The sequence below is a fragment of the Dermochelys coriacea genome, chromosome 7 (genome assembly GCF_009764565.3).
Source record: "Dermochelys coriacea isolate rDerCor1 chromosome 7, rDerCor1.pri.v4, whole genome shotgun sequence".
Taxonomy (NCBI): domain Eukaryota; kingdom Metazoa; phylum Chordata; order Testudines; family Dermochelyidae; genus Dermochelys; species Dermochelys coriacea.
The window spans coordinates 121370686-121398336 of NC_050074.1; the positions used below are offsets into that span (position 1 = coordinate 121370686).

The following is a 27651-nucleotide window of genomic DNA, read 5'->3' on the forward strand; positions in this document are numbered from 1 at the left end:
TTAAAATTACAGCCCAGCTTGTCATGTAATCACAAGACTCCAGAAGGTGGGGCTTTAAGAAAACAATAAAATATTGCAAAACTCACAGCAGAGTAGGCACTAGTGATTACTCCAGATTCACACCAGGATAATAGAGCAAAAGCAGGCCCATTATCTTTAATTTGAACTTTGTGCCGGTACATTTGCATGTTTAGTTTTGTACACCATTTTGTTAGAAGACCAAGCAATACAGTGGATCTACTTTCCATTTGCATGTGAATGTATTATATGCCTATGCCATGCCATATATAGAGTTCTCAGTAGCAATCAGCATAAAACGAAAACCTGTTCAACATTACTGCTCTTCTGCTAGCCAAAGGACTGATTGTTCCATAGCTCAGTGCTTATGGTAGCCATATCCCCATCACCAAGGGAGCCTGGGCTTTACCAATTGGTTTCATTTCAGCTGACTTGTCCTCAAGCTTCCTTAGCAAAAGTGCACTCTCTATCTTATCTGATATGGCCTCCTTACCATAATATAGGACTGCCTCACAGTCTTAAATGTAGTTATCCTCACAACACTGCCATGAGGTAGGGCACTGCTGTGATTCCTATTTTCCACGTGGGAAACTGAGGCACAGAGCGGCTAAGTGACTTGCCTAAGGTCACACAGGAAACCTGTGGTGGAGCAGAGAATTGAATCCAGGTTTCCCAAATCCTAGGCTAGCATCCTAACCACTGGATCATCCTTTCTGCCCGCTAACCAATCTCTGTCTTCCCCGCCACACATACACGCCAGTTGGCAGCACTGTGAACTCCCAGAATGACGACATCCTGCGTAAAGACTGCAAGTTCCTGCTGCTGGAGAAGGAGAACATCCCTGCCAAGAAGGACATGGAGCTCTTGATCATGACGAAGGACAGCGGCAAGGTCTTCAGTGCTTCCAGCACGGGGCTCAGTGGAGGTATGTTCTCCTCCCACCATCTCCCATGACATGCATGCATGCTGGGGGCTTAGAAATGAATATTAATTGCTGGGAAATAGTTCCAAAGGTGAGAGTCTGGCAGGTTCTGGGAAATTGCTATTGCAGTCTATCCGTCTGTGGAACAGTCTGCCCAGGGGAGTGGTGAAACCCCTACCCCTTGGGCACATTTAAAATGACACTGAACAAAACCCTGGTACAGCAGGGAATAAATCTGCATGAGCAGCAAGATGGACTGTATGACCTAAAGAGCCTTTTCCATCTCTAGAGTTTTCGGCTCTGTGAACTACAGAAATCTAGCGTCAAAGGGTTTGATTTGAAACTTTATAAACCACGGGAATGCAGAATAGACATCTGGGCTGCCATGTCATCCATTAACCACTCAAGGGCAGCCTCCCACACTATGTACACAAGGACAAAGCTCATACTCTCTGTATGAAACTCCATGGAGAACTTTACAAGGCGTGCTCATTACCCAGCTTGCTGTTAAAACTCCAGGGCTTAAAGACCAAGGGCCAGAGTTTTGGCTGGTGTAAATCAGCATGGCCCCATTGAGTTCAATGGAGCTATGCCGGTTTACACAAGCTGAGGATCTGGCCCAGTCTGACTTCTGGTAAGACATATTTGACTCCTCTTTGGATCCACACAGCGTCCTTTGCAGAAGACACCTTGAAGAGAGAAAAGCAGGGCTTCTCTTCCTCTTATGCTGCAGACTCCTACCTGAAATCTGAAACAAATGGTAAGAGACGGTCATTCTGGCACCGATCGCCTGTTTGTCGCAGCACACATTCTCCTCACTACCTGTCAGAGCTTCCTCTTCTGCACCATCTGGGACAGCCTGCCTATCTCACTCCACCTCATCTGTCCTCCAGATCTCCTTCCAGTCCCATCTGAACATATGCCTTGCCCGTGCCTCTTAATTTCCTCTCTCACTGTGTATTAGCCTTGTGGCTGAATGCATTGATTCACAAACCAGAAAGGGACCTATCCCATGTTGGTGGAGCTAGTTACAAAGTTAGTGATAAACTAGGGATCGGGAATATTGTATGACCTATTTTAAAAAAACAACTGGTTTCAGAGTAGCAGCCGTGTTAGTCTGTATTCGCAAAAAGAAAAGGAGTACTTGTGGCACCTTAGAGACTAACAAATTTATTAGAGCATAAGCTTTCGTGAGCTACAGCTCACTTCATCGGATGCATTTGGTGGAAAAAACAGAGGAGAGATTTATATACACACACACAGAGAACATGAAACAATGGGTTTATCATACACACTGTAAGGAGAGTGATCACTTAAGATAAGCCATCACCCACAGCAGGGGGGGGAAAGGAGGAAAACCTTCCATGGTGACAAGCAGGTAGGCTAATTCCAGCAGTTAACAAGAATATCAGAGGAACAGTGGGGGGTGGGGTGGGGGGGAGAAATACCATGGGGAAATAGTTTTACTTTGTGTAATGACTCATCCATTCCCAGTCTCTATTCAAGCCTAAGTTAATTGTATCCAGTTTGCAAATTAATTCCAATTCAGCAGTCTCTCGTTGGAGTCTGTTTTTGAAGCTTTTTTGTTGAAGTATAGCCACTCTTAGGTCTGTGATCGAGTGACCAGAGAGATTGAAGTGTTCTCCAACTGGTTTTTGAATGTTATAATTCTTGACGTCTGATTTGTGTCCATTCATTCTTTTACGTAGAGACTGTCCAGTTTGGCCAATGTACATGGCAGAGGGGCATTGCTGGCACATGATGGCATATATCACATTGGTAGATGCGCAGGTGAACGAGCCTCTGATAGTGTGGCTGATGTGATTAGGCCCTATGATGGTATCCCCTGAAGAGATATGTGGACAGAGTTGGCAACGGGCTTTGTTGCAAGGATAGGTTCCTGGGTTAGTGGTTCTGTTGTGTGGTGTGTGGTTGCTGGTGAGTATTTGCTTCAGATTGGGGGGCTGTCTGTAAGCAAGGACTGGTCTATCTCCCAAGATCTGAGAGAGTGATGGCTCGTCCTTCAGGATAGGTTGTAGATCCTTGATGATGCGTTGGAGAGGTTTTAGTTGGGGGCTGAAGGTGATGGCTAGTGGCGTTCTGTCAATGCCCCTCTGCCATGTACATTGGCCAAACTGGACAGTCTCTACGTAAAAGAATGAATGGACACAAATCAGACGTCAAGAATTATAACATTCAAAAACCAGTTGGAGAACACTTCAATCTCTCTGGTCACTCGATCACAGACCTAAGAGTGGCTATACTTCAACAAAAAAGCTTCAAAAACAGAATCCAACGAGAGACTGCTGAATTGGAATTAATTTGCAAACTGGATACAATTAACTTAGGCTTGAATAGAGACTGGGAATGGATGAGTCATTACACAAAGTAAAACTATTTCCCCATGAAGAAAAGGAGTACTTGTGGCACCTTAGAGACTAACAAATTTATTAGAGCATAAGCTTTCGTGAGCTACAGCTCACTTCATCGGATGCATTTGGTGGAAAAAACAGAGGAGAGATTTCCATGGTATTTCTCTCCCCCACCCCACCCCCCACTGTTCCTCTGATATTCTTGTTAACTGCTGGAATTAGCCTACCTGCTTGTCACCATGGAAGGTTTTCCTCCTTTCCCCCCCCTGCTGTGGGTGATGGCTTATCTTAAGTGATCACTCTCCTTACAGTGTGTATGATAAACCCATTGTTTCATGTTCTCTGTGTGTGTGTATATAAATCTCTCCTCTGTTTTTTCCACCAAATGCATCCGATGAAGTGAGCTGTAGCTCACGAAAGCTTATGCTCTAATAAATTTGTTAGTCTCTAAGGTGCCACAAGTACTCCTTTTCTTTTTGCGAAAAAAACAACTGTGTCATATTATTAAGACAAAGCCAATCACATGCTTGAGCCCTCTGTTTATATGTTGTATTCCCTTCCCCCCCCCCTTCCTCTGTCTGTTGGTCTGTCTTTAGATTTTAAGCCCTTGGGGCAAGGACTGTAACTTCTTCTCTTCCTGGAAAATGCCCAGCACATTGGGGTGCTACTGGAAAGACATGCTAAATAATAATAGTAATAATAAATAATTAATAAATGACTAGTGCTGGCTTGTCACATAAGACCTGATTCAATATAGTATCAGAGGAGTTACACCACTGGAGTGATACAGTGTTGAATGGGTGTGTAAAATGAGTGTGAATTATATGCACTGGGGTAAAGAGATGTGAATGTAGCAGGAAGTTACTAATGGGTAGACTGGCCCCTACTGACACTTACTCTTTCCTGTTAATTGCTTTTCCTGCTACACCATCCTTCCATCCCCGGGGTATGTAAATTTCACTTGTTTTTCAGACTCAAGGAATGCCAGATCAGTACATGTTACATCACTTTCCTGCTAGCACCCATGTTCAGCTCAGCTTACCTGCAATATGCAATTTGCACCACTTTTGTTCCACTATTTCCTGTAGTTTATACTATCACCTGCTTTGGCCTTGCATAATTTCATTCTATTATGGGAGAGCATGTTGCAAGCAAGTACAGGTCTTAGAATGCTGCCTGTCATGGAAAAAGAAAAGGAGGACTTGTGGCACCTTAGAGACTAACAAATTTATTTGAGCATAAGCTTTCGTGAGCTGCAGCTCACTTCATCGGATGCATTCTATGAAGTGAGCTATAGCTCACGAAAGCTTATGCTCAAATAAATTTGTTAGTCTCTAAGGTGCCACAAGTCCTCCTTTTCTTTTTGCAAATACAGACTAACACGGCTGCTACTCTGAAACCTGTAATGGAAGTAACAGAGGGATTAAATCTACCCTACTTAGCCAAGAGAGGGATATCAAGGTAGTTAGAATAAAGCATTGTGGAATACAGCTTGTACTAAAGACACACTGATAAACAAAATTGTATTTTAGCTGTGTCAATATTCTCCTGGGTGTGGCTGGTAATAATTAAAAATAAAATAATTTAAAAAGATAATTAAAATCTCTTTTGTTATAACAACAGGAGGTCTAAAATCCGTGTCAACAAAGGACAAAGCAACTTATGCAGGTCAGTAGTGCTTTGAAGATTCTTTAGAAGGAGGGGATATATTAAAGCATAGTTTACTTTCAATGAAAAAAAGAATAACCCAGCTGTGATATAAATAATCTGTAAGTGATCAATAAAGAAGGGAGGCCATTTTCATAAGGGTCGCTGTTTTAGGATGAGCACAGTCTGCACCTGCAAAATTTGCACCTGTAATTCAGATGTGGGTGCAAATCTGAGTAGATGTGCTTCTTGACTGCAGGGGCAAATCAAGTAGTTAGCAGAGCAACTACGCAGAGCTATGGCTGTGATTCATTGTGTCATCGTTGTACAAGCACACAAATGTAGGGGCACCTAGCACCTGTGAACTGGAAGTCAGCAGTTTAAAAAACATAAGCCCTGTTGAAATCACGGGGAGTTTTGCCATTGACTTCAGGATGCTCCGAATTTCACCCATTGTTTGCAAACTGAATTGGAAAGGTTTTTCTTTAGAGCACTGTATTTAATGGGCCTGCCCCTGCAGGCCTTATTCTTATACTGAAATCAATGAGTTATTTATTAACTTTGCTGTTGTCCTTTCCCACTTTAGAAATTCCAGGCGATGATGGAGGGGGAGGGATAGGGGCAGCCCCAGCTTGGTGTCCCTGTGGTTCCTGCTGTAGCTGGTGGAAATGGCTCCTGGGTTTGCTCTTGGCTGGGCTGTTCCTCCTTGGATTGCTCTTCGGACTCATCGCTTTGGGTAAGAGATCACAGCAAGAGCAGGCCATAGGATGGACTATATTGTTCAGGTTCAGCAAAATCCAGATGTGATTAGTGATTGACCTGAACCAAACCCCAAATCTAAATACTTGCCAAACTTTGAAGAAGTTCAGATCCAGATCAATAATGAAGGAAAGCAAAACCCTCCATCCAAACCCCCTTTAGAGGGGACAACACAGAGGGAAACAAAATCATGGATGGTAGAGAGAATGTAATAATATCTGTCCCATGCAATACTTTTTTGCAGCGCACATAATTAGCCTGTGAATTTACATTCACTAAGAACTTAGCAGGGCTAAGTAATAGATAAAACAAAGATAAGGATAATGAGAACAACGGATACATCAGATAAGATAAAAATAATGTGTAAGGGATAGAAACTCTCTTGCTTCAGGGCAAAAGCCAACCTCTAAGTGACCAGGGTCAGGAAACTTTTCCTCTGGGCAGAATAGGCATGGGAACTAGAGGTGTGGGGGGTGCTGCAGCACCCCCAGGTTTTGCGCAGGGCTCCACTCCCAGCCCCGCACCCGCGCCCAGCTGTGGCCCCAGCCTCAGCCCCCTTACCCCTGTCCAGGTTCCCCTGTCCTGGAGACACGGCCCTGCTCCCAGCTCCGGGGCGTGGGGGGGGCACAGACGGGGTAAGGGGGCTGGCTTTCAGCACCCCCACTATTAAAAGTGTTCTGGTGGCACTGCTGGGCAGGCTATTCCACAACTATCGATTGTAGGGTCTTAGACCCTACTCTGAAGCCTCCGATGCTTGTCTGTCTTAGAGATAGGGGACTGGGCTACGTGGACCACTAGTCTGATCTGGTTTCACACGTCTTGTGTTCTCCTCATCTTTCCTAAAATTTGGTTCAAGATCTGAATCCAAATCCAAACTGTGCTGCTGGGGCCCATCACTGTCCATGACGTGATCTGTGTCACCTCCCGTAAAGAAGTGAACAGCGTTTGACAGAAAGGCAGCAGGAAGATACTTGGAGTCCATCAGCTCTCCCATGCTGTACTAACACAGTGCTCACTGTCCCCAGAAGCAGCCATGTTTGATCAGTTTTGCTTTCAAATTTTCTTGGGTCTAGTATCTTTCACTTGTGAGGATTTAGCTACTAAACGCACATTTCTTTTTCTGTGCCTTTAAGTATCATTAGAGAACCTTGCACTTTTCTTGTGCTGTCCATCAAGGATCTCAAGGCGCTTGACCAGCATTAGTGGATTAGGCTTCACAACAGCCGTGCGAGGGGTAGAAATCAGTATTGTTCCTGTTTTATGGATGTGAGGAATGAGGCACACAGGGTGCACTTTCACTAGGAAAACAGTGGTGGTCTTAACTCGAGGTAACTAATGCAAGGTAAAATCCTAGTGAAGACAAGGCAGTGTGTCGTTTCCACGTGTATAAACAGTTTGAATTAAAGACTATGAATTAAACCCTTAGGCTTTGCCTCAACCAACTAACTCGTGTGAAAGCTACAAACTGTCTTGTCCACCTTAGGATTTTATCGCATGTTAGTTAACTTATGTTAGGAAAACCCCTTTTTTTCCTAGTGTAGATGAGACCAGAGAGGGGATGTAACTTCCTCGAGATCACAGAGGAAATCAATGGCACAGCTGGGAGGAGAATTTAGATCTGACTCCCACTCCAGTGCTCTGACCACCAGATAATTCTTCCCCTTAGAGCAGGGGTGGGCAAACTTTTTGGCTAGAGTGCCACATCGGCGTTGCAAAACTATATGGAGGGCCAGGTAGGGAAGGCTGTGCCTCCCCAAACAGTCTGGCCCCCACCTCCTATCCAACCCCTCCTGCCCCCTGACTGCCCCCCTCAGAACCTCCAACCCATCCAACCCCCCCGCTCCCTGTCCCCTGACTGCCCCGACCCCTATCCACACACCCCGCCCCCTGACAGCCCCCCGGGATTCCCACACCTTTCCAAATCCCCCTGTTCCCCGTCCCCTGCCCGCCCCCTCAGAACCTCCAGCCCCTCCAACCGCCCCCTGCTCCCTGTCCCCTGACTTGCCCTGGAACCCCCTGCCCCTTATCTAACCCCGTCCCCAGCCCCTTACCATGCTGCTCAGGGCAGCAGGAGCTCACAGCCCCGCCGCCTGTTGGGAGCCAGCCACGCCACCCGCAGTGCCTGGCAGGAGCGGTGGGCCAGAGCGCTGGCAGCACAGCGAGGTGAGGCTGCTGGGGAGGGAGACAGTGGGGGAGGGGCTGGGGGCTAGCCTCCCCGGCCAGGAGCTCAGGGGCCGAGCAGGATGTTCCCGCGGGCCGGATGTGGCCCGCGGGCCATAGTTTGCCCACCTCTGCCTTAGAGGCTGACAGGTTCAAAAGATGTCTTTTCAGTCCAGTGGAAATCCCTGGTAAAAAGTTACCAGTTACAAGGAGCTACTAGATACACAGAATAACCCTACCCTACCTCCCATCCCCTGCCAAATTCAGCGGCAACTGTTAGTTGACAAAGAACTTTCCCTTGCTTCTGCCTTTAGAAATAATTGTTATGGGTATCAACCCACCTCTCCTTCCCCTTTAATGGTTTACTTTAATTTAACCTTTCAGCAGAAGAAGTGAAGAAGCTGAAATCTCGTGTGGAAAACCTGGAGAAAACCCAAGCCAACTACCTGTTAATTAATCCACACAATGCGGATATTAACCAACAGTACAGTATTTCTGATGTCGGGAAAGGTCCAGACTATGCTACAGGTTTCAGTCATAAAGATCAAGAGGCTCTCTGGCTGTTTATGAGGAGCAAAATGGCTTTGGAAAGAGGACGAGGTAAGAAGGGCAAGAGTCCAAAAAATTCCATGAGTCTGGATTGATAAAAGATGCTTCACCAGGAAAAAAAAGGCAGATCTGTCATTTGCACTGTCCACGCTACTGTGTGATTTAAGATTGCAATTAGGTAGCAAGAAATGTAGAACATGGTGTTACCAGATTCTGTATATATTATTGAAGAAGAGGCAGATTCTGATTTCATTTACATCACTGACAGGTTTCATAGTAGCAGCCATGTTAGTCTGTATCCGAAAAAAGAAAAGGAGGACTTGTGGCACCTTAGAGACTAACAAATTTATTTGAGCATAAGCTTTCGTGAACTGTATTTTCCAATGAATGCATCCGATGAAGTGAGCTGTAGCTCACGAAAGCTTATGCTCAAATAAATTTGTTAGTCTCTAAGGTGCCACAAGCCCTCATTTTCGATTCACACCACTGTAAACCTGGAATAACTTCACTGGCTTTAGTGGAGTTACTCCAGATTTACATTTGTGTAACTGAGATGTGATTTTACCTCATTTCAGCCCCACTCTTGGCCCTGCAGTCAGATTGCACTGACAAATGTAAACTCTTGAGCAATTATCATTCTCTCGTTTCAGATTTTCCAAATTCACTGTCTAAATTGCTCGTGTAAAATTTGCATTCACACAATCTACACTTACATTCAGAAAATGGAGAGGTGCATGCACTGCCCATGCAAAAATAGATTTGCTTGCACAGATGAATAGTCTGAACATGCAAATGTTGCATATGCAAGTTTTGCAGGAGCAGATTAGGTGGCCATTTTTTGAAAATGTGCCCTGTTCACTGTCCCAGATAAGTGGAAAGACTTGCAGAAAGTCTTCCCAGGTAAGGCGTGTGACTCCGTATCTGAGTTGGCAGAGGCCTTCAAAGCACAGCATAATATATTCAAATTATAAACCCTTCCTATTATCAAAAAGAACAGGAGGACTTGTGGCACCTTAGAGACTAACAAATTTATTTGAGCCTAAGCTTTCGTGAGCTACAGCTCACTTCATCCCTTTTCTTTTTGCAAATACAGACTAACACGGCTGCTACTCTGAAACCTTCCTATTATGGGAGAGCATATTGCAAGCAAGTACAGGTCTTAGAATGCTGCCTGTCATGGAAGTAAGAGAGGGATTAAATCTACCCTTCTTATCCAAGAGAGGGATATCAAGGTGGTTGTATATGTAAGAGGACTGTTGCCCCCTTACTAACATTCAGGTGTTTTGGTTGGCTAGCTTCCAGTACTAAAAGGGGAAGGGTCTATGGGAAATCAGGACCCTGAGACTGACAGTCCCCAGGAACAATGGGGAGAGGCCAATGCTCCAGGTCAGCCTGCATGACAGGGTGAGCAGGCTATTCAGGGAATCAGGAGGCCAGGGAGGTCTTGTCCTCCGTGTGAGCTGGAATTGCCTGGGTCAGACAGAGTGGGGCTGAGCTAAGGAGAAAGCAGGGGCCCACGCTGTGCTGGGGGGCAGAGCTGTGCCAGATCTAGAGGGACCAGAAAAGCAGCCCAGAGAGAGCAAACCCTGTCCTGGGAGCAGAGCTGCAGCCCCAAAGCCAGAGACACAGCCCAGAGAGAGCAGACTTGCCCTGGAGCAGAGCTGCAGCAACCAGAGCCAGAGGGGCCAGAAAAGCAGCCCACAAAGCAGGTCAGTGCTGGGAGCAGAGTCACAGAAGCAGCCTGCAGAGCAGACCTGTCCTGGGAGCAGAGCTGTAGCAACCAGAGGCAGAGGGGCCAAAGAAGCAGCCCAGGGAGCTGGAGACAGATCAGCAGCAGCGCAGAGACAGAGGGGTGCAGCTGGGGCTGGAGCAGTCTAGAGCTGGGTGCGGTGAGCAGCTGGGGAGACCAAGGGGGATCCTGGGCAGCAGGCCCAGCACAGGGAGACGCCTCAGCCAAGGGTCTGTGCAGGCCAGGCTTGGATCGTAACCCCGACAGGGCAGGGGCGACACTGGGAAGAAGGGTCCTACCACTTAGAGCCTGAGAGCTTGTGGCCACCACCAGAGCGAGTGTCCAACCCACAGCATCCCTGCAGCACAGCCAGGGCCTGAGAAGAAGGCCTGGGACTTACAAGGAACAGACTGTGAACTGCCCTGATCTTCCAGAGACACTGTTTGTGATGGTCCCTGCCACAGAGCGGGGTGATGCGTTTCCTTTAACCTTTCCCGTTTTCCCTTATTCTTTTTAAAATTAATTGTTAATTAAATAACTTGCATTTGCTTTAAATTGTATGTAATGGTCAGTGGGTCAGAGAAGTGCCCAGTGCAGAGAGAGTACCCCGGATGGGGACACCCTAGCCCCGTCCTAGGTGACCACAGCAGGGTTGGGGGTCGAGCCCCCCAGGAATCCAGGGCCCAGCCTTGCTGGGGTTACGAGGACTCTGCCAGACAGGAGAGTGGAAGGGGAGTCCTCCAGGGCAGGGAGGCCACTGGGTAAAGGAAGTGGGAGCGAGGACTCAGATCCTTTCGCTAGCCCACTTCACCAGGGTAGTGCAGAAGCCAGGAAAGTTCCCCACAATAGCGGGACTATTCCCCCACTTACATAATGTAATGGTCCCTGTAATTATGAATCATACTTACAGCACTGATAAGGCTTATCATTTTTAAAGCACTGCACAAAAAGTAGCTGATTATTCCTTACAACACCCCTGTGAGTGAGGTCTGTATTTTACAGATGGAGAAAATAAGGTTATGTGATTTGCCCAAGGTCAGAGAGGCAGGAATGGGATTGGCACTCGGAGCATGATTTTCCTTTCTCTGCAAGAGATGAGTGCGGCTGATTTCAAAGTGAGTCACTCCTATCAGTCTGGGGAGCTCCTACTTTCCAAATCCATGCTCTGCCCACTAGATTATGCTGCCTCCAGCCTTGAAATCGAGTCCTCAGAGAGAGAGAGAGATCGTTTTACTTGAAATTGTGTAATTAAATTTAACAACCATTTTACTTCCCATTGCAGGTTTCTTCCAAGGGGAGAAAGGGGAACCTGGTCTGAAAGGTACAGGAGAGTTGTGTTTCCCTTTTTGTTCTGTGTCTCGGGTTCTTCTAATAATTTGCATGATGAATCCAGGGAACTGACTAGCACAACTAGTTAAAATGGGAAAGGGCTGATCCTGCATTCCATGTTTGCCCCAAACTCCCAAGGGTCTCATTGAGAGTTTGGAGTGTAATAAGGAAGAAAGGATGGTCCCAAAATGAGCAATCACTGGGAATACCTCCTGGATCTCTCTTGATTTGATTTTATTTCTCCTTTCTCAGGCGATACGGGAATGCAAGGTCCCAAAGGTGAGTCTGAAATTAGACATTTTTCTCATATACCCGGACAAGGTGCTGTGAGAACTCTAGATTTAGAAGCACTTAGTTGAAGGAAGGCCTTTTGTTTCTCACAGACGTTAGTTCTGTTGAGAGGCTGATGAAGTGGTGACTGCTTCTCACCTTCTAAATGGTTCCTTGGGTCAAGTATTATAATGACAGGGTTGGCTGTTCTCATGGGTGGTGGGTGAAACTTCCCCTGGGGGAGGCGAGCTCCTTGTCCTGCCTCTTCCACCCACAGCCCCGCCCACACTCCGCCCCTGCTCTGCCCCAGGCCCCGCCCCCACCCACTGCTGACTTGCCACTCACCTCTTCACCCCCTCCGGAGATCCCCCCTCCGCTCACCTCCTCCCCCGCCCACCTGCCGCTCACTCACCTGCTGCTCACCTCCCCCCCCCCCCGCCCTGCGAGACCCTGACCCCCCACCACAAGACCCCCCCTACCTGCTGTGCAGATGGCTCACCTTGCCCCTTAACCCTGCTGCTGCCCCCCCCCGGTGAGACCCTCTCCCTTTTTCACCTTCAAGCACTAATAACATTCCCCTTGGGAACTGAACAGGCAACAGGTGTAGCTCAATTACCAGATAGATTCTCCTCTGCGTGGCAGGGAGTTCGGTGTATGCTGTACAGAGAGAGATGAAATGCCAGGCTACCTGTGCCAAACTGAAACCTCATCTCTCCCTTTGAACAAGTGCTTGTCATTAAACAGGTTTCATAGTAGCAGCCGTGTTAGTCTGTATTCGCAAAAAAGAAAAGGAGGACTTGTGGCAGCTTAGAGACTAACTAACAAATTTATTTGAACATAAGCTTTCATGAGTAGCTACAGCTCACGAAAGCTTATGCTCAAATAAATTTGTTAGTCTCTAAGGTGCCACAAGTCCTCCTTTTCTTTTTTGCTTGTCATTGACAGCCTGCATTAGGGCAATAGTTTGTTCACCTTACACAGAATCCTTTGCCGGACTTGTTTACTTAAACTGATTTGAGTAAAACGACTAGATCAAGAAATAAACTCTCTGGCTATGTCACCTCCTCCTTGAGCCAGGTTAGCAGTTACTTCTTCTGGGTACAGAGAATAACTGAGGGGTCGTCATTTGGAAACTCTTTTTAACCCCAATAGCACATTTTCCTACAATAGAAAAGCCAGCTGAACATGGCCAAAGGCTTCCCAGGCGGGCGTTGGCAAATGCCTGTCAAATGGCTTCATTACCACTTCAGGTTTCAGAGTAGCAGCCGTGTTACTCTGTATTCGCAAAAAAGAAAAGGAGTACTTGTGGCACCGTAGAGACTAACAAATTTATTTGAGCATAAGCTTTCATGGGCTACAGCTGTATGCATCCGATGAAGTGAGCTGTAGCTCACAAAAGCTTATGCTCAAATAAATTTGTTAGTCTCTAAGGTACCACAAGTACTCCTTTTCTTTATTACCACTTCAATGGCCCTTTAACAGTTTCAGTGATCTCTGCTACTAGGTCTCTGGAAGGCTTTTTCACTGTGTAAAGTAAGGGTATGCCTACACTGCCCATGTTACAGCGCTGTGACGTGGGCAGTGTAGACACACTTTATAGCAGGGGGAGAGCGCTCCTGGCGATAAAAAATAACCACCCCAAATGAGGAGTGGTAGCTTTATCACCGGGAGATAAAGCACTGTCTATACTGGCACTTTTCAGCGCTAAAACTTTTGTCGCTCCACTTTTAGGGCTGAAAGTGGCAGTGTAGACACAGCCCTCCTCAGGGATGCCCTCCACTCGCCTCCTCACTCCCCTCGTCTGCCACTGACTCCCAGCCCGCATTCTCACGCACACCCACACAGCCCGCACCCCACAGGGATGGGGGCATGAGGAGAGACACAGCCAGCAGCTGCAGGGACCTCGGAGGGGAGAAGGGGATGGGGTGGAGGAGAGAAGAGGAGGAAGATTCACCCCAGGCAGCAGCAGCAAACCGTGGGAACCTTGGGGAAGGGTTAGAGCAGGGAGGAGAAGAGGTGGCGGGAGGGGGTACCACGGCCCAGGTGTCAGGCAGCCGGGACGGCTGTGCTAGGGGAGGTAATGCCTCCCCTTTCCTATTATACCCGTTGTCCATGGCTGTTCACTCGTCAACACTATCCCTGGCAAAGACCCGAGTTTAGAGAGCATTGTAGAGGGGATCACAGGTATTTGTATCCAGAAATACACTCACCTGTTTGAAAAGCAAGATGGAAATTGTACAGTATCTGATTTAATCAAGATGTGCTTTAGAGGAATGTTGGGGTCTTTGATTTGTCAAAGGCCAGGCACCTACCCCTCTGGTTTTTGGCAGAAGGGTAATAACTAGCAAAAGGATGAAGGTGGGAACATAAGGCAAGATCTGTTTTCCCATTAATGGTCTGTTTCTTTGTTCTAACAGGAAATCAAGGACTTCCTGGTGCACCAGGTAGGCTGAGTTCAACAAGTCGCCAGCCTCCGTGGCGCGTCAGCTGAACACCACACACAGTGACATGCAGTCAGCCAGGATTAATTTTGCACATCATACCCCTCCAGGCTGGCTCTCCATGCAGTCTGAGTTTAACTCTTGTGCCATTGCAAATATCTTATACTGCTTGAAGTTATTATTCCCGTAGTGCTGAAATGCAGGCAGAACCACTGCCCTACAGCTCAAAGGCCTTACTTGCCTCATCCTGTCCTGGCTTGTGTGTGAGCACACGTTTCCCTGCACGATTTTGGTGCACTGAGATCTGTGAGCATGCTTGAAAGATTCTGGCCAATAATTGCAAACTGGGTTTTGCCTGTGACAGTTCTATCAGATGCCTGCATGAGTGATCATGCCTTGAAAATGTGTGTGCAAAAGTCAAAGTCATGTATCCTTCAGTATCAGCCGTGTTAGACAGGAATGTTCTCAGAGCCAGAGAATATTTATATTATATTATATTATATTATATTATATTATATTTACCCTACCGTACCTACCATATGCTGCTAAAGAGACCCCTGCACATATACAGTGCTTAGCAAACTACATATTTTTTCAGCCCGGCCACCCTAACCCTGCAGTCCTGGATTTTCAAATCCCTTATTTTCATATTTCCTAGACACCCACCCTTGGTCCATAGTCAGGGAAACTGCAGATTTACCACATTGTGTTTTGCTTACAGGCATCCCAGGTTTGATGGGGCACCCAGGACCAGAGGGACCGAAAGGACAGAAAGGCAGCGTAGGTAAGCAGCACTGACCCATCTTACTCTGAGCTTATCACAGCTCAGTTACAGTGGGAGACCCGCACAGTATGTTCATACCCTCAACCTGCATGTGTGAAAACAGGACCCCGTCCTGCTGCAGCGGGGGAGAAGGAGACACTGAATTTCACTGCATGGAATGTATAAAGCTATATTACATGCCATTTGCTTTCCATAGGTGATCATGGCATGGAGGGACCCATGGGCCAAAGAGGGCGAGAAGGGCCACCAGGGCCTCGTGGGGAACCTGGACCACCTGGATTTGGGGAGAAAGGAGACAGAGGTAGGAGACTGTCCTGTTCTGTCCCCAGTGCATAAAGAGATGGGCCATGGAGGCTGGGTCTCAGTTCTGGTTTTGCAAAAGCCTCAGTGGTCAGGATTTAGTTTTGATAGTTCAGATCTAGGTTTCCTTTTATCTGCTTCTCCACTTGGAATAGGGCTGAAAGGTTTCGGGTTTGTGCCACCTCGACAATGGCCGAACCAGGTGGCTTTTGTTCTGCCAAAGCTCATCAGTCAGGGTTGGGTTTTGCAGAACCAGAAGTGGTTTGGCTCTCAGCTAATTTTTATCTTGTCCACACTGCCAACCTTGAGGCAAGAATCACACCAAAGGCTCTGGCCCAAAGCTGTTACAGAGTTGAATAAGACTAAACCAGAAACCTGCTGACTGTGTGCAAAAAGGCAAATGGGTTGGTGCTGATTGTGTGTCCTGCCAAAAAGAATCTTTTCATTTCTGTAGTTGCCGCAATTAATTACAAAGATCTGTCTGTTGCATTGGATTAACTCATCTTTTTTAGCACAGAAATGACTGATAGATTTTTTTTTTCACTAAAATATTTACTGACAACAGAAGACAATGACGCCAGGTGGTGTAGTGAGATAAGTCCTGGGACTTGAGAAGGATTCAAACTCTGGTGTGTCATAATGCTCAATGAGATGGGCTCATTTCTGGATAATGCGTTCTCAGTTGTCTTAATTACTGATTAATCATGACACTGAGCAACAGGGAATCAGAGCTGTATACCACAATCAGATCCTTACTAAATGCGCTGCTAACCCTCAGTCGTTCAAGGTGACTCCTAGAAGAAAATAGACTTGAGGTGGCTGGTGGTTTGTTTTGTAGCTGGGTAAACATACAATACCTCTCTGCAAAGCAGCATTTGCATGGGTGCATGTAGATCTGGGGGTAGGATGGTGAAAGAGATGGCTGGACTTATAAAACAGGGAGCCCAGTTTAGATTCATGGAGACAATTCATTGATAGCAAGTGGATCCCACAGGAGCAAGCTGCAGCCTTGTTTTATCTTGCTGCCCAGGAGGACAAGAGAAGCTCAGTGTGGTGCAGGTGATCCCCACGCTGTGGACACGTCCCTTTGAATCTTAGAGTTCCTTCTGGGGGTGGAGGATGGCAGCTGGCATGCTAGTTAATGACGTTGTCTGATGCTTTACTCTCTAGGTGTTGTTGGTGATCAGGGACCTGCTGGACCACCTGGGCCACCAGGGTCTGTTGGCCTCAAAGGTAAATACAATGGTGAACAGAAAATGGCAGCAGGGTTGCATGGGTAATAGACCTGATTAGGGGCTGTGGGAGGATGCGTTGAAGGTTGTGGGTCCCACTGTTTTGATTTGTGCCTCACTGCAGTGGGGAGATGAATGAGCTGGCTTACCACCAAACTAGCCACATTTCAGAACAAGACGTTCTAATGGGAAGAGGCGTATTTTAGACTTTAAAAAATGGCTTGTTTTATGGAAGTCTAAGTGACGCTGTAGATGATTGACTCATGGCAGCAACCCACCTGAGCTTACAGTTGGCTTTTGCCAGCCTTTGAACCTTTAGAAATAATGGGATGAATCTTTATCTGTCTGTCACATAGGGGCCACTCCACAGACTCCAATGGGAGCTGACCCATGTAACTGAGAGGAAAAATTTTGCCCATAAAGAGCAGCTCCCCACTGAAACAAGCTGGAACTCTGTTCCTCCTTCCTTGGGCAAGGAGGAGAGGCTATGGCTTGGCCCACCAGGGAAAGCTGCTTCCTATAGATCACAACAATCCCAGTTCAAGACTAAGTTTCTTGATGTATAGGATGCAAATTATGTGAGATCATCTACTGGCTGGAGGATCCTGTTTAGTTAGGGGCACTCTGGAGTCTGGTCACTTGTTGGCAAACCCAAGGAGATGGGTTCTCCTTCCCATTGCAATGTAGCTGAAATTTTGTACACTTCTTATTTACAGGCATGACGGGTTCTCCTGGCCCACACGGTCCGCCTGGTGAGTGCCACATTCTCCTGTTATAACATACAGGAAACAAAAAGACAGAGTGACAACACTCTGCATGCTTGACTTTCTTAGAAAATGTGTTCAGCAGTGAAGTAGACTGGACATGATTAAAACCCCAATTTATTTTTTTCTTGCAGGTTCTCCTGGTCTTCAAGGATTTAGAGGTGAAGCAGGTTTCCCAGGGGCCAAAGGTAAGACTTAGAGCCCACTTTCTGCTACACTGATGAGTTATGGTGGCTGTAACAGATGTTGTGCTTTTCCATTACTGCCCAGAAGAGAACACCCAGCTGTGAATCAGAGTTATATCTGAGAAAGGTTCTGACCCTGGGGCCCGAGGACAATAGGAGAAAGATAGGAGGAAAAAGAATAAACTTAATGATGGTGATAGGTACCCTGGAAATACCATAGATAGGTAGGAGCATGATAGATTAGATTAAATGAAGCACCAAAAGAAGAGATGGGTCATGTCCTGTCTCTAGAGAGGAATGATGGAGGGAGACCTTTTTCTCCCCCTACAACATTTATACTTTAAGCCATTGCTTTTATATCTTTTAGGTGAGAAAGGAGCTTTAGGAGCACCTGGACCCAAAGGTATGCTAATCAATTAAATTACTTTTGTCAGTACTTTCTTCCTGTTAGATTACTCAGGATATTTTGTCCTGGTTCCCCCAATGTCAGGTTGGGATCAATCACATACCTCATTGGCTTTGGTTATTTGATGCTTCTGTCATCAGGTTTCTTTTTCTTTGACAGTAAAATTGTTCAGTGAAACAGTTCTCGTCCCCACAATTCATGAAGGATGTTGATAAATTGGACATGGTCCAGAGAAGAGCCACGAGACTGATTAAAGCATTAGAAAACATGCCTCATAGTGATAGACTCAAAGAGCTCAATCTCTTTATGTTAACAAAGAGAAGGTTAAGGGTGTGACTTGATCGCATTCTATAAGTATCTACATGGGAGAAAAATATTTAACAGTGGGATCTTCAATCTAGCAGAGAAAGATATACCAAGATTCAATGACTGGAAGTTGAAGTTAGACAAATTCAGACTGGAAATAAGGCATAAATGTTGAAACTAATTCACTATTGGAATAATTTACCAAGGGTCCTGGTGGATTCTCCATCACTGACCATTTTTAAATCAAGACTGGATGTTTTTTCTAAAAAATCTGCTCTAGGAATTATTTTGTGGAAGTTCTATAGCCTGAATTATACAGGAGGTCAGACTAGATGATTACAATGGTCCCTTCTGGTCCTGGAATCTATGACTCTATGAATTACATGAAGTTATATTTCCCCTTGTTTTTGCTTTAGGTGACCATGGAGAGAAAGGACCTCGTGGTCTGACAGGTCAGTATTTAAACATTTGTTGTCTGGGGTCCTGGAATTAATAGTGGCTATAAAATATGAAGTGGATTATTATTAAAAAGTGCATACAGGAATAAAGTCTGCCCATCCAAGCTTGCTCTGCTTATTTTTCAAAGATGTAAGAATATTGTTATTGTTGACATTATTTTTGTTCATTAGAACATGAGGTTTGCCATATCTGATCATATTCTTGATTCATATAATCAGGTATCCCTGGGTAGGGATCCATACCTATTACTTCAGCAAGATTCCCCTTCAGCTGGAATGCACTCAGTTAATTTGTGCATTTTGGAAAACTCCCTCCCAATGTCCTGAGGTGATCATGCGGCACCATGAATCATGAGGCCCGAATGGCCTGTCAATACTATCTTTAGCTTGCAAAGCTGCAAATGTTGTTGTGTCTGGTCATGAACTCTATCCTCACCAACATTATTTGTATTCACTTTAATTTGATTTGATCGCAGGTGAGCCAGGCTCAAGAGGATTGCCTGGTCCTCCAGGGGAACCGGGAACCAAAGGATCCATTGGTAAATAACAAAGACCTGATGCAGCATTTCTAGAGAACACACACAGGTGTTTTCGCCAGCAGCTAGTCCATTTCTGTGAGGACTGGAATGGAGATAACTGTGCAGTGGGATTGTACTGTATGTATTGCCAGGTCTTTCCCACAAATCTCTTTTGTTAGATTATATTTGCATATATAACGAGGTCCTTACCTTTAAGATTTAGGTGAAAGTTTCTGACCATCAATGATCCCAGTCTAGGTCTTATTCAGACATAATATAATAGAAAGCCATAGTCTTGTGTTCAGCTATACACCATACAGGGAATATGCCCCCATACTGGGTATACTGTGGGACTATTCCGGCAATCTCTAATGAGCTCTTATCTTTGGGTAGGTCCAGCTGGCCCCGATGGACACCAAGGCCCAAGAGGTAGGTGGCTATTTTTTTCGTTTTCTCCCTCATTGCCCCTCATCAGAGACAAAAGATCACCTACTTCATGACTTGCCTGCAGCTTGAGATGGTGACTGACATAGTAACAGAGTCAATGGAGTCATGACTTGGGGCCCTGGTCTCTCAACATAGTGTGCCATCAAACATCTAACACTGAACCGAGAGATGTTTACGGGAGGCTAACTATCCTTGTGCCCCATCATCCTGGCCTCACCTGAGATAAGTAGTCTGTGTCCAAGGCACTAGAGTGAAGTTAAGAATGAACTATCCTATGCATTCTGTAGCATGAGCACCAATTAAATGTGTGTGTATTTTCCTGATGGTCACACGGTCACCTCCCCATTTCAAGCAGAAGCCCGAGTGACTAGATATGCCATATGCGATCTCCTGGAGATCACCTGACTCTTGCTGTGTCACAGCAGTGGCCTTATATTTGACAGAACAACATGGTGGCACTTCAAACTTTGTTGCCCATCTCGTAACTTTGGATGCTCAAATTGGGCATTTAGGCATGAAAGTACCCGCTTAGTGTGCCAGCATGCCCGCTGACTTGTGGGAGGGGCCTACAATTGAAACGTTGGCTCTTTTCACATCAACAGCCTCTAGACTGTAAATGGTTATTGCGCTACATGAATCTGAGAATGTATATGTTGTCTTGGTAACCATCCCTAGGGGAACAAGGTCTCATGGGAATGCAAGGATTGCGAGGACCACCTGGACCCGCTGGCGATGCAGGACAGCCAGGTAAAAGCGGAAAGGAAAAAATAACTATTGTTAGACAAGGCCATTGAGTTACACATCCCATCTGGAGGGATTGCCTGCCTGCCAACTCTATGGTTCTATGCCAGATAGTCATGCTGGGATGTTGTGATGAAATGCGAAGATATGTGGATGTTTGGCCCTTTGCAATATGCAGATTACGCACACATATATGGATGCTGATTTGCACAGCTGAAGATGTGCCCATAATTATAAAAAAAATTATTGTTTTTCCCCAAAGAAACTTTTCCAAATCTCAGAATTTTTGCCTTTATTTTTCCAGGTCTCACAGGACCGCAGGGACCCCCAGGTAAGTCATTTTGCCATATTCTGACTTATCACCAACACATTGTAGCATCTTGACTTTCCTATTAGCCTCACATTTGTAAGCCTATTATGCTTACATGAAACACAGGTGTAGGGACCACTAAAATAGCCGAGATATGAGATTGACAGCATATATTCACGCATGACCAAGTCTCATTTATGGAGTTAGGGCAGCTCAGCTGACCACATTTTTAAGGTTAACACAGATATTTTCTTAAACTCTAGGAAAGCCCAGTTTGAAATGTGCTGTAGTAATGAGGAATGGGCCTTCATGAGAGACAGTTTTTCTTTAGTGCAGTTTAAATCCACATTACCTCCTCACTAGCCTGGTAACTGTCTCAGCCTCACGGTGTTCCACACATGGAACCCTAGGCAAGACAAGGACACATCAGAAGGCTGTCCTCTCCCAAATTCTAGGATCCACTTCCAACCCAGTTTTGTAGTGACCAAGCCTTGTTATCATTTGGGGACTGCCCAATGGTCTTTGTGAAATCTGTTGATTGATTCAGTCTAATTCCATGTCACCAGATGTCCACATCACCAAAGCTACCACCACAAATGTCTCTAGCTAGTCCACTGTTTGCATTTCCAGCCAAAGGCTGAATTACACCTCTACCCCAATATAACACTGTCCTCGGGAGCCAAAAAAACGTACCGCGTTATAGGCGAAACCGTGTTATATCGAACTTGCTTTGATCCACTGGCGCGCGCAGCCCCGCCCCCTTGGAGCGCAGCTTTACTGCGTTATATCCAAATTCATGTTCTATCGGGTCACGTTATATCGGGGCAGAGGTGTATCATGGTATGGGTTACTGTCTGAACCTTAGAGGTTGCACCTCCAGAACAGGGTTAAGTTACATTGGTGGGGTGCCATGGGGAAGAACTTCGCATTTCCTTTCCCCATAATGTAGATGTCCGGTAAATAAACGAAGGATTTCAACCTCCAAGGCTGTCAGCCTAGAAATTTTCACCAGGACTAAGCTCACTAACTTTTTTTCCTTTTTGTAAAACATTGGAAAAATGAGTTATGCTACTCAGCTGGTGAGGAGATAAGAGCTAGAAAAGGCTTTGCAATCTCAAGGGCGCAGTGTGTCCCACTAAGTAAAGCAAAACGCTGAGCTAGGGAAAACTTTGGGCAGTGCTATGGGAAGGTCACTTGGAGGAGCACCTGGGCTGAGATGTCCTGAATAAATAAACAAAACGCATATGATAGAAAATAGATTTCTGCTGGTTGCTAGTTCAGGAACTCCTTGGAATCTTCACCCTCATCAGGTCAAAATAGGGATTCTAATATGGTGACTCACAGGATTCTGAATCAAAATGGGTGGTGAGATCGCTACTGCGGATGGGATTTTCACAACTATTTAGTAGCACCATGTGCCACTACACTTCTGAAAATCCCACCCTGAGTTACTAGGAAGGTGTTCCAGGTCCTTGTGCATAACTGAACCACCCCGTTAGCCATCACTAGAAATCTGGGGTTTTCCAGCAGCGATGCGATACTCCTCAGTGCACCATATTGCAGTGGTATCTGGGGCCCTCTGATAAAGCAAAGGAGGTGCAATCAACAGCAGAAAATCTTTTTAAAACCACCTGCTATAAATGTAGGAGAATAAATGGTTGGATCAAGTGACTGGGTGGGGGGTTTTCTCACTAACCCAAAATTACAATTCTGGGAATTATCTGGAAAAAAAATATTTACATTCATGATTTTGAATTGTTTCTTCATACCAGGACTCCCAGGCAACCCTGGTCGACCAGGGGCTAAAGGTAAGTTGGGATTCAAACCAGATATTAATTTATTCTCTAGGTTTCAGAGTAGCAGCCGTGTTAGTCTAGGTACTTTGCATTAGTGAGGATTTTCTTGTCTCCTGACCAGTAGCTGGATCAACAGTGGCACCTAGTGGTTTCAAAAAAGAAATATGGAGTTAACAAAAGTCTCCTGCATAACAGGTTTCAGAGTAGCAGCCTTGTTAGTCTGTATTCGCAAAAAAGGAAAAGGAGTGCTTGTGGCACCTTAGAGACGAACAAATTTATTTGAGCATAAGCTTTCGTGAGCTACAGCTCACTTCATCGGATGCATTCGGTGGAAAATACAGTGGGGAGATTTATATACACACACAGAACATGAAACAATGAGTTTTATCATACACACTGTAAGGAGAGTGATCACTTAAGATGAGCTATTACCAGCAGGAAGGAGCGGGGGGGGAGGAGGAAAACCTTTTGTGGTGATGATCAAAGTGGGCCATTTCCAGCAGTTAACAAGAACGTCTGAGGAACAGTGGGGGGTGGGGTGGGGGGAGAAATAACATGGGGAAATAGCTTTACTTTATGTAATGACCCATCCACTCCCAATCTCTATTCAAGCCTAAATTAATTGTATCCAGTTTGCAAATTAATTCCAATTCAGCAGTCTCTCGTTGGAGTCTGTTTTTGAACCTACTGACCGCTATTCCTACCTACATGCCTCTAGCTTTCGTCCAGATCACACCACACGATCCATTGTCTACAGCCAAGCTCTACGATATAACCGCATTTGCTCCAACCCCTCAGACAGAGACAAACACCTACAAGATCTCTATCATGCATTCCTACAACTACAATACCCACCTGCTGAAGTGAAGAAACAGATTGACAGAGCCAGAAGAGTACCCAGAAGTCACCTACTACAGGACAGGCCCAACAAAGAAAACAACAGAACGCCACTAGCCATCACCTTCAGCCCCCAACTAAAACCTCTCCAACGCATCATCAAGGATCTGCAACCTATCCTGAAAGACGACCCATCACGCTCACAGATCTTGGGAGACAGGCCAGTCCTTGCTTACAGACAGCCCCACAACCTGAAGCAAATACTCACCAGCAGCCACACACCACACAACAGAACCACTAACCTAGGAACCTATCCTTGCAACAAAGCCCGTTGCCAACTCTGTCCACATATCTATTCAGGGGACACCATCATAGGGCCTAATCACATCAGCCACACTATCAGAGGCTCGTTCACCTGCGCATCTACCAATGTGATATATGCCATCATGTGCCAGCAATGCCCCTCTGCCATGTACATTGGTCAAACTGGACAGTCTCTACGTAAAAGAATAAATGGACACAAATCAGACGTCAAGAATTATAACATTCAAAAACCAGTCGGAGAACACTTCAATCTCTCCAGTCACACGATTACAGACCTGAGAGTACTTCAACAAAATACTATACTTCAACAAAAAAACTTCAAAAACAGACTCCAATGAGAGACTGCTGAATTGGAATTAATTTGCAAACTGGATACAATTAATTTAGGCTTGAATAGAGATTGGGAGTGGATGGGTCATTACATAAAGTAAAGCTATTTCCCCATGTTATTTCTCCCCCCACCCCACCCCCCACTGTTCCTCAGACGTTCTTGTTAACTGCTGGAAATGGCCCACCTTGATCATCACCACAAAAGGTTTTCCTCCTTCCCCCCGCTCCTTCCTGCTGGTAATAGCTCATCTTAAGTGATCACTCTCCTTACAGTGTGTATGATAAAACCCATTGTTTCATGTTCTGTGTGTGTATATAAATCTCCCCACTGTATTTTCCACTGAATGCATCTGATGAAGTGAGCTGTAGCTCACGAAAGCTTATGCTCAAATAAATTTGTTCGTCTCTAAGGTGCCACAAGTACTCCTTTTCTTTTTTGCAAAAGTCTCCTGAAGCACATAGAAAACAGGGTGTTCTCCAAAGAAGTCATCAGCATAGCTCCCCCTCTGAAATATACATATTGGGCCCAACTCTGCCCCCAGATACATGATCACAAGGCCCAGTGACTTCAGTGGAAGCCGCACATTTGTATCTAGGATAGAACTGGGCCCATTATGCATTCTGACAAATGTAGCATTTGGACATTTGATAAAAGAATCTTTTGGGGTTAGCTGAGTTCTCTCGTCTCTGTCTCTTTCTTCCCCCATTATCTCCCATCCTTATAATTTCTCTAACAAAAGAATGAGGGGAATGAGAACAGAAGCCAAAATGCCATCAGAAACTTATTCAGAATGTTTTGTTGATCTGTTAACTGATCCCTCTTCTTCTGTCCCCCTCTCTCCTAGGTGAACCTGGTGCTCCCGGCCAAGTTATAACTGCTGGTATGTAAGAGAGTGGGATTTTGAACAGCCCCAGGGTTTGATGATTTTCTCCAATTTCTATTATCCCTTCTATTTTCATGGTTACCTTGTGCCTACAATGGATCAGGGTCTCTTTGTGTTTGTGTTATTTAAGTTGGTTGTGGCAATGTAGACAGCAGAACTGGTCAGAGCGTTCGTTACAAATGATATTTGTTGCAGATTTACTCCTCTTCCCTGTTTGCCAACTGCCTTGTTTTTGTGTTGCAGAGGGTTCATCAACTATTGCTCTCCCTGGCCCTCCAGGCCCACCAGGAGCAGTAGGACCACCAGGACCACCCGGTGTCCCAGGTAAGGAAACCCTGCTCCTTCCAGGTGCAGCCTGCATCACTGTTTGTTGTGTATTTACTGAGCACTGTGCTTGGGGTTGTATGCAACACAGAGAAAAACAGGGGCCCTGCCCTGCCAGGAATTTAACAATCTCAGGGTAAAATGCTGGTTCATCTTATAGGTGGGAGAGGGGGCACAAAGCCGAATTGGAAAATGCTGTTTCTGAGCAGTAGGCAAGGGCCCGGTGAACGTGCTTTTTGGGCCTACAGGAGTATGGTCAGCCAGCCTGGGGACATGGCTAGGGTCCCCCCCGCGCTCCCAGTGCTGGGTGGGGTCCACACTTTTCCTTTCTGGAGCAGCGTTAAGGAGCATTCTGGAGTCCATGATTTCCTATCCCTGCCAAGCTGTCCTGTCCTACAGGCTGCATAGGTCAGGGACTCTCTATTCATTAGCTTCCCCATCTTGCGTGCCCTCCGTGATCTCCACAGTAGTAAGGCCAGGGTTTGGGCCTCACTTAAACAGGCAGCACAGTGAGCATGTGTATTTGAAGGGAGTTTTAAAAAGGAAGACAGGTCGTTTGGAGCACGGGGAAGGGTGTGAAGATGGGGGTGGGAGACAGATACAAGAGGGGCAAGTGGGGGGAGGCTTCAGAAGAGTAGGAGGAAGTGAGGTTGTGGCCTGGAACTTCGCATTACATTTTGATCTAATGCATGCAGTCTAGCAATGGGTCAAACCTGGGATCTCAAATCCAAGTCCCTTTGCATTTCAAGAAAGGGAGGGGGGAAATATCCTGGATCTGACACCCCTCTCCCCTCCCCCCCACCCACACAAACACCCCATAGTTTTGTTTTCAGATCCAGACGCAGAAGGGGCTTATCTTCCAGTCCTAAATTGGGTGGGGTTGTCATCAAGACAGCAGAAATCTCGCAAGAATCGCTGACAAGATTTTAGCACTGCCCGCTCCAGACCCTAACGCTAGGAGCCCCAGGCTCCATGATAACCCCTTAGCCTAAACTTCTTCTGAACAGTCCTTATTCAGTCACCGCCCTCCAGTATAACGGAGTCACAGAGCAAACCTCAAAGGTGCCGATTCTTCTCACACCTGTCTACCTCTTGGTGTAAATCCTTTGGCTTCATTGGTGTTATTCCTAAGCTTCATCAAGGGAAGAGACAAGGCAGACTAGATCAGGCCCATTGTCTTTGTATTATACCCCGTACCTACCTGGTTATTTCACCAGTCTAAAAGGACTATGTGCTTTATTTGCCAGGTATTGAACTAAAAACCACCTCTCAAGAACCTCCAGTATCCACTAGCATGCTGATTAATTCATGCCCATATCCTGATTTAATTTACTTGTGTGGACAAATGTATGATTTGATGTTCTCAGCTCTTTTCAAAGGCCTATTGATTGTCCCCTGATACCGTTAAATACAGCCATGGAAATCTAATGCAGTCATTTTTTGTTTGTCCTTTGAAACCAGGTCCTGTTGGGCCAGCTGGTCTCCCCGGACTGCAAGGTACCGTACACAGTCTGCCTAGCACACTGTCTGCCTCTGAACGAATTGCATTCGTTTCTTTTCTTTTTCACAAAATCTTTCAGTCCCGCTCCTTATTTCTCAGCTTCTTGCAAAGTCTCTTTCTCTTTTGTCTGCAGAGCTTTTCATTTTGGCTCATTCGTCTGCGTTCATAGTTTTAATTAATCTTTTAAGAAATTCCCAATTTTCATGTCTCTCTCCCCCCACCCTCCCATAGAGGAATGGGTGGGGCGTACCCAAATATCTTCTGTATGAAAGCTACAGCCACAGATACAGCTATTATTATTCTATCCGGGCGGTAGCTGTAGCAGAGCACATCTCAATCAAAGCTGCCTTTCTGTTATATGGGCCCAGATCCTCAAAGATATTTAGGCACTTAACTCCCACTGAAATCAGTTCCAATGGGAGTTAAGTGCCTAAATATCTTTGAGGATCTGGACTGTGGTCCTGATGTAGGGGTCCTGCTATGTAAAAAGGTGGGAGCTAGAGATGGACCTGAACTGAGCTTGATGATAATGGCAGATTTATGCAGGAATTTCCAGATTTGGATGGCTGTCCATCAAGGATTGAATTTGTGTCACCCAGCTTATTGTAACAGAAAGCAAAATCTGAAGCTGTGTCAGAGGAGATCAGAAGCTGGTACATTAGCCTTCAGCCTTGCAGATCCCCCAAAAGGTAGAGCTCATCGTCTATGGGCTAAATAACCCACACTCTCTCTGTTCCTGATGAAGGTCCACGTGGCGAGAGAGGGCTCACCGGTGAAACCGTTGTGGAAACCATCAAATCAGAAGTTGCAACTTCATTATCTCAAAGTAAGAAGAGATGCTGCTTCTGTTCTTTATTGGAAGCATGAAGAGTTAGTGGGTGAGACCAGCCCAGCTAAGGGAGAGGGTCCTTCAACTTGAGATGCCTCTAGCTCAATATGTTGTTTAGTTGAGGCTGATAGTATCTATTCGATGACAATAATAGTATCTAGCACTTTTTATTGGTAGAG

At 45.8% G+C, this 27651-nt stretch overlaps 1 protein-coding gene across 1 annotated transcript in view; it reads left to right on the plus strand.

The window, feature by feature from the left end:
* The window catches only part of COL17A1 (collagen type XVII alpha 1 chain), a 65342-nt gene that overhangs the window by 21532 nt on the left and 16159 nt on the right, over positions 1–27651 (plus strand). Inside the window, exons 14-37 of the mRNA XM_043519136.1 lie at positions 779–943; positions 1611–1700; positions 4936–4980; positions 5546–5695; positions 8263–8478; positions 11439–11477; positions 11738–11764; positions 14173–14199; positions 14918–14980; positions 15177–15281; positions 16451–16513; positions 17229–17264; positions 17411–17464; positions 17829–17864; positions 18590–18625; positions 19108–19170; positions 19543–19578; positions 20272–20343; positions 20642–20668; positions 22420–22455; positions 24780–24815; positions 25062–25142; positions 26604–26639; positions 27389–27469. Of these exons, the coding sequence (XP_043375071.1) occupies positions 779–943; positions 1611–1700; positions 4936–4980; positions 5546–5695; positions 8263–8478; positions 11439–11477; positions 11738–11764; positions 14173–14199; positions 14918–14980; positions 15177–15281; positions 16451–16513; positions 17229–17264; positions 17411–17464; positions 17829–17864; positions 18590–18625; positions 19108–19170; positions 19543–19578; positions 20272–20343; positions 20642–20668; positions 22420–22455; positions 24780–24815; positions 25062–25142; positions 26604–26639; positions 27389–27469 (1620 nt within the window). The remainder of the gene's footprint in view (positions 1–778; positions 944–1610; positions 1701–4935; positions 4981–5545; positions 5696–8262; positions 8479–11438; positions 11478–11737; positions 11765–14172; positions 14200–14917; positions 14981–15176; positions 15282–16450; positions 16514–17228; positions 17265–17410; positions 17465–17828; positions 17865–18589; positions 18626–19107; positions 19171–19542; positions 19579–20271; positions 20344–20641; positions 20669–22419; positions 22456–24779; positions 24816–25061; positions 25143–26603; positions 26640–27388; positions 27470–27651) is intronic.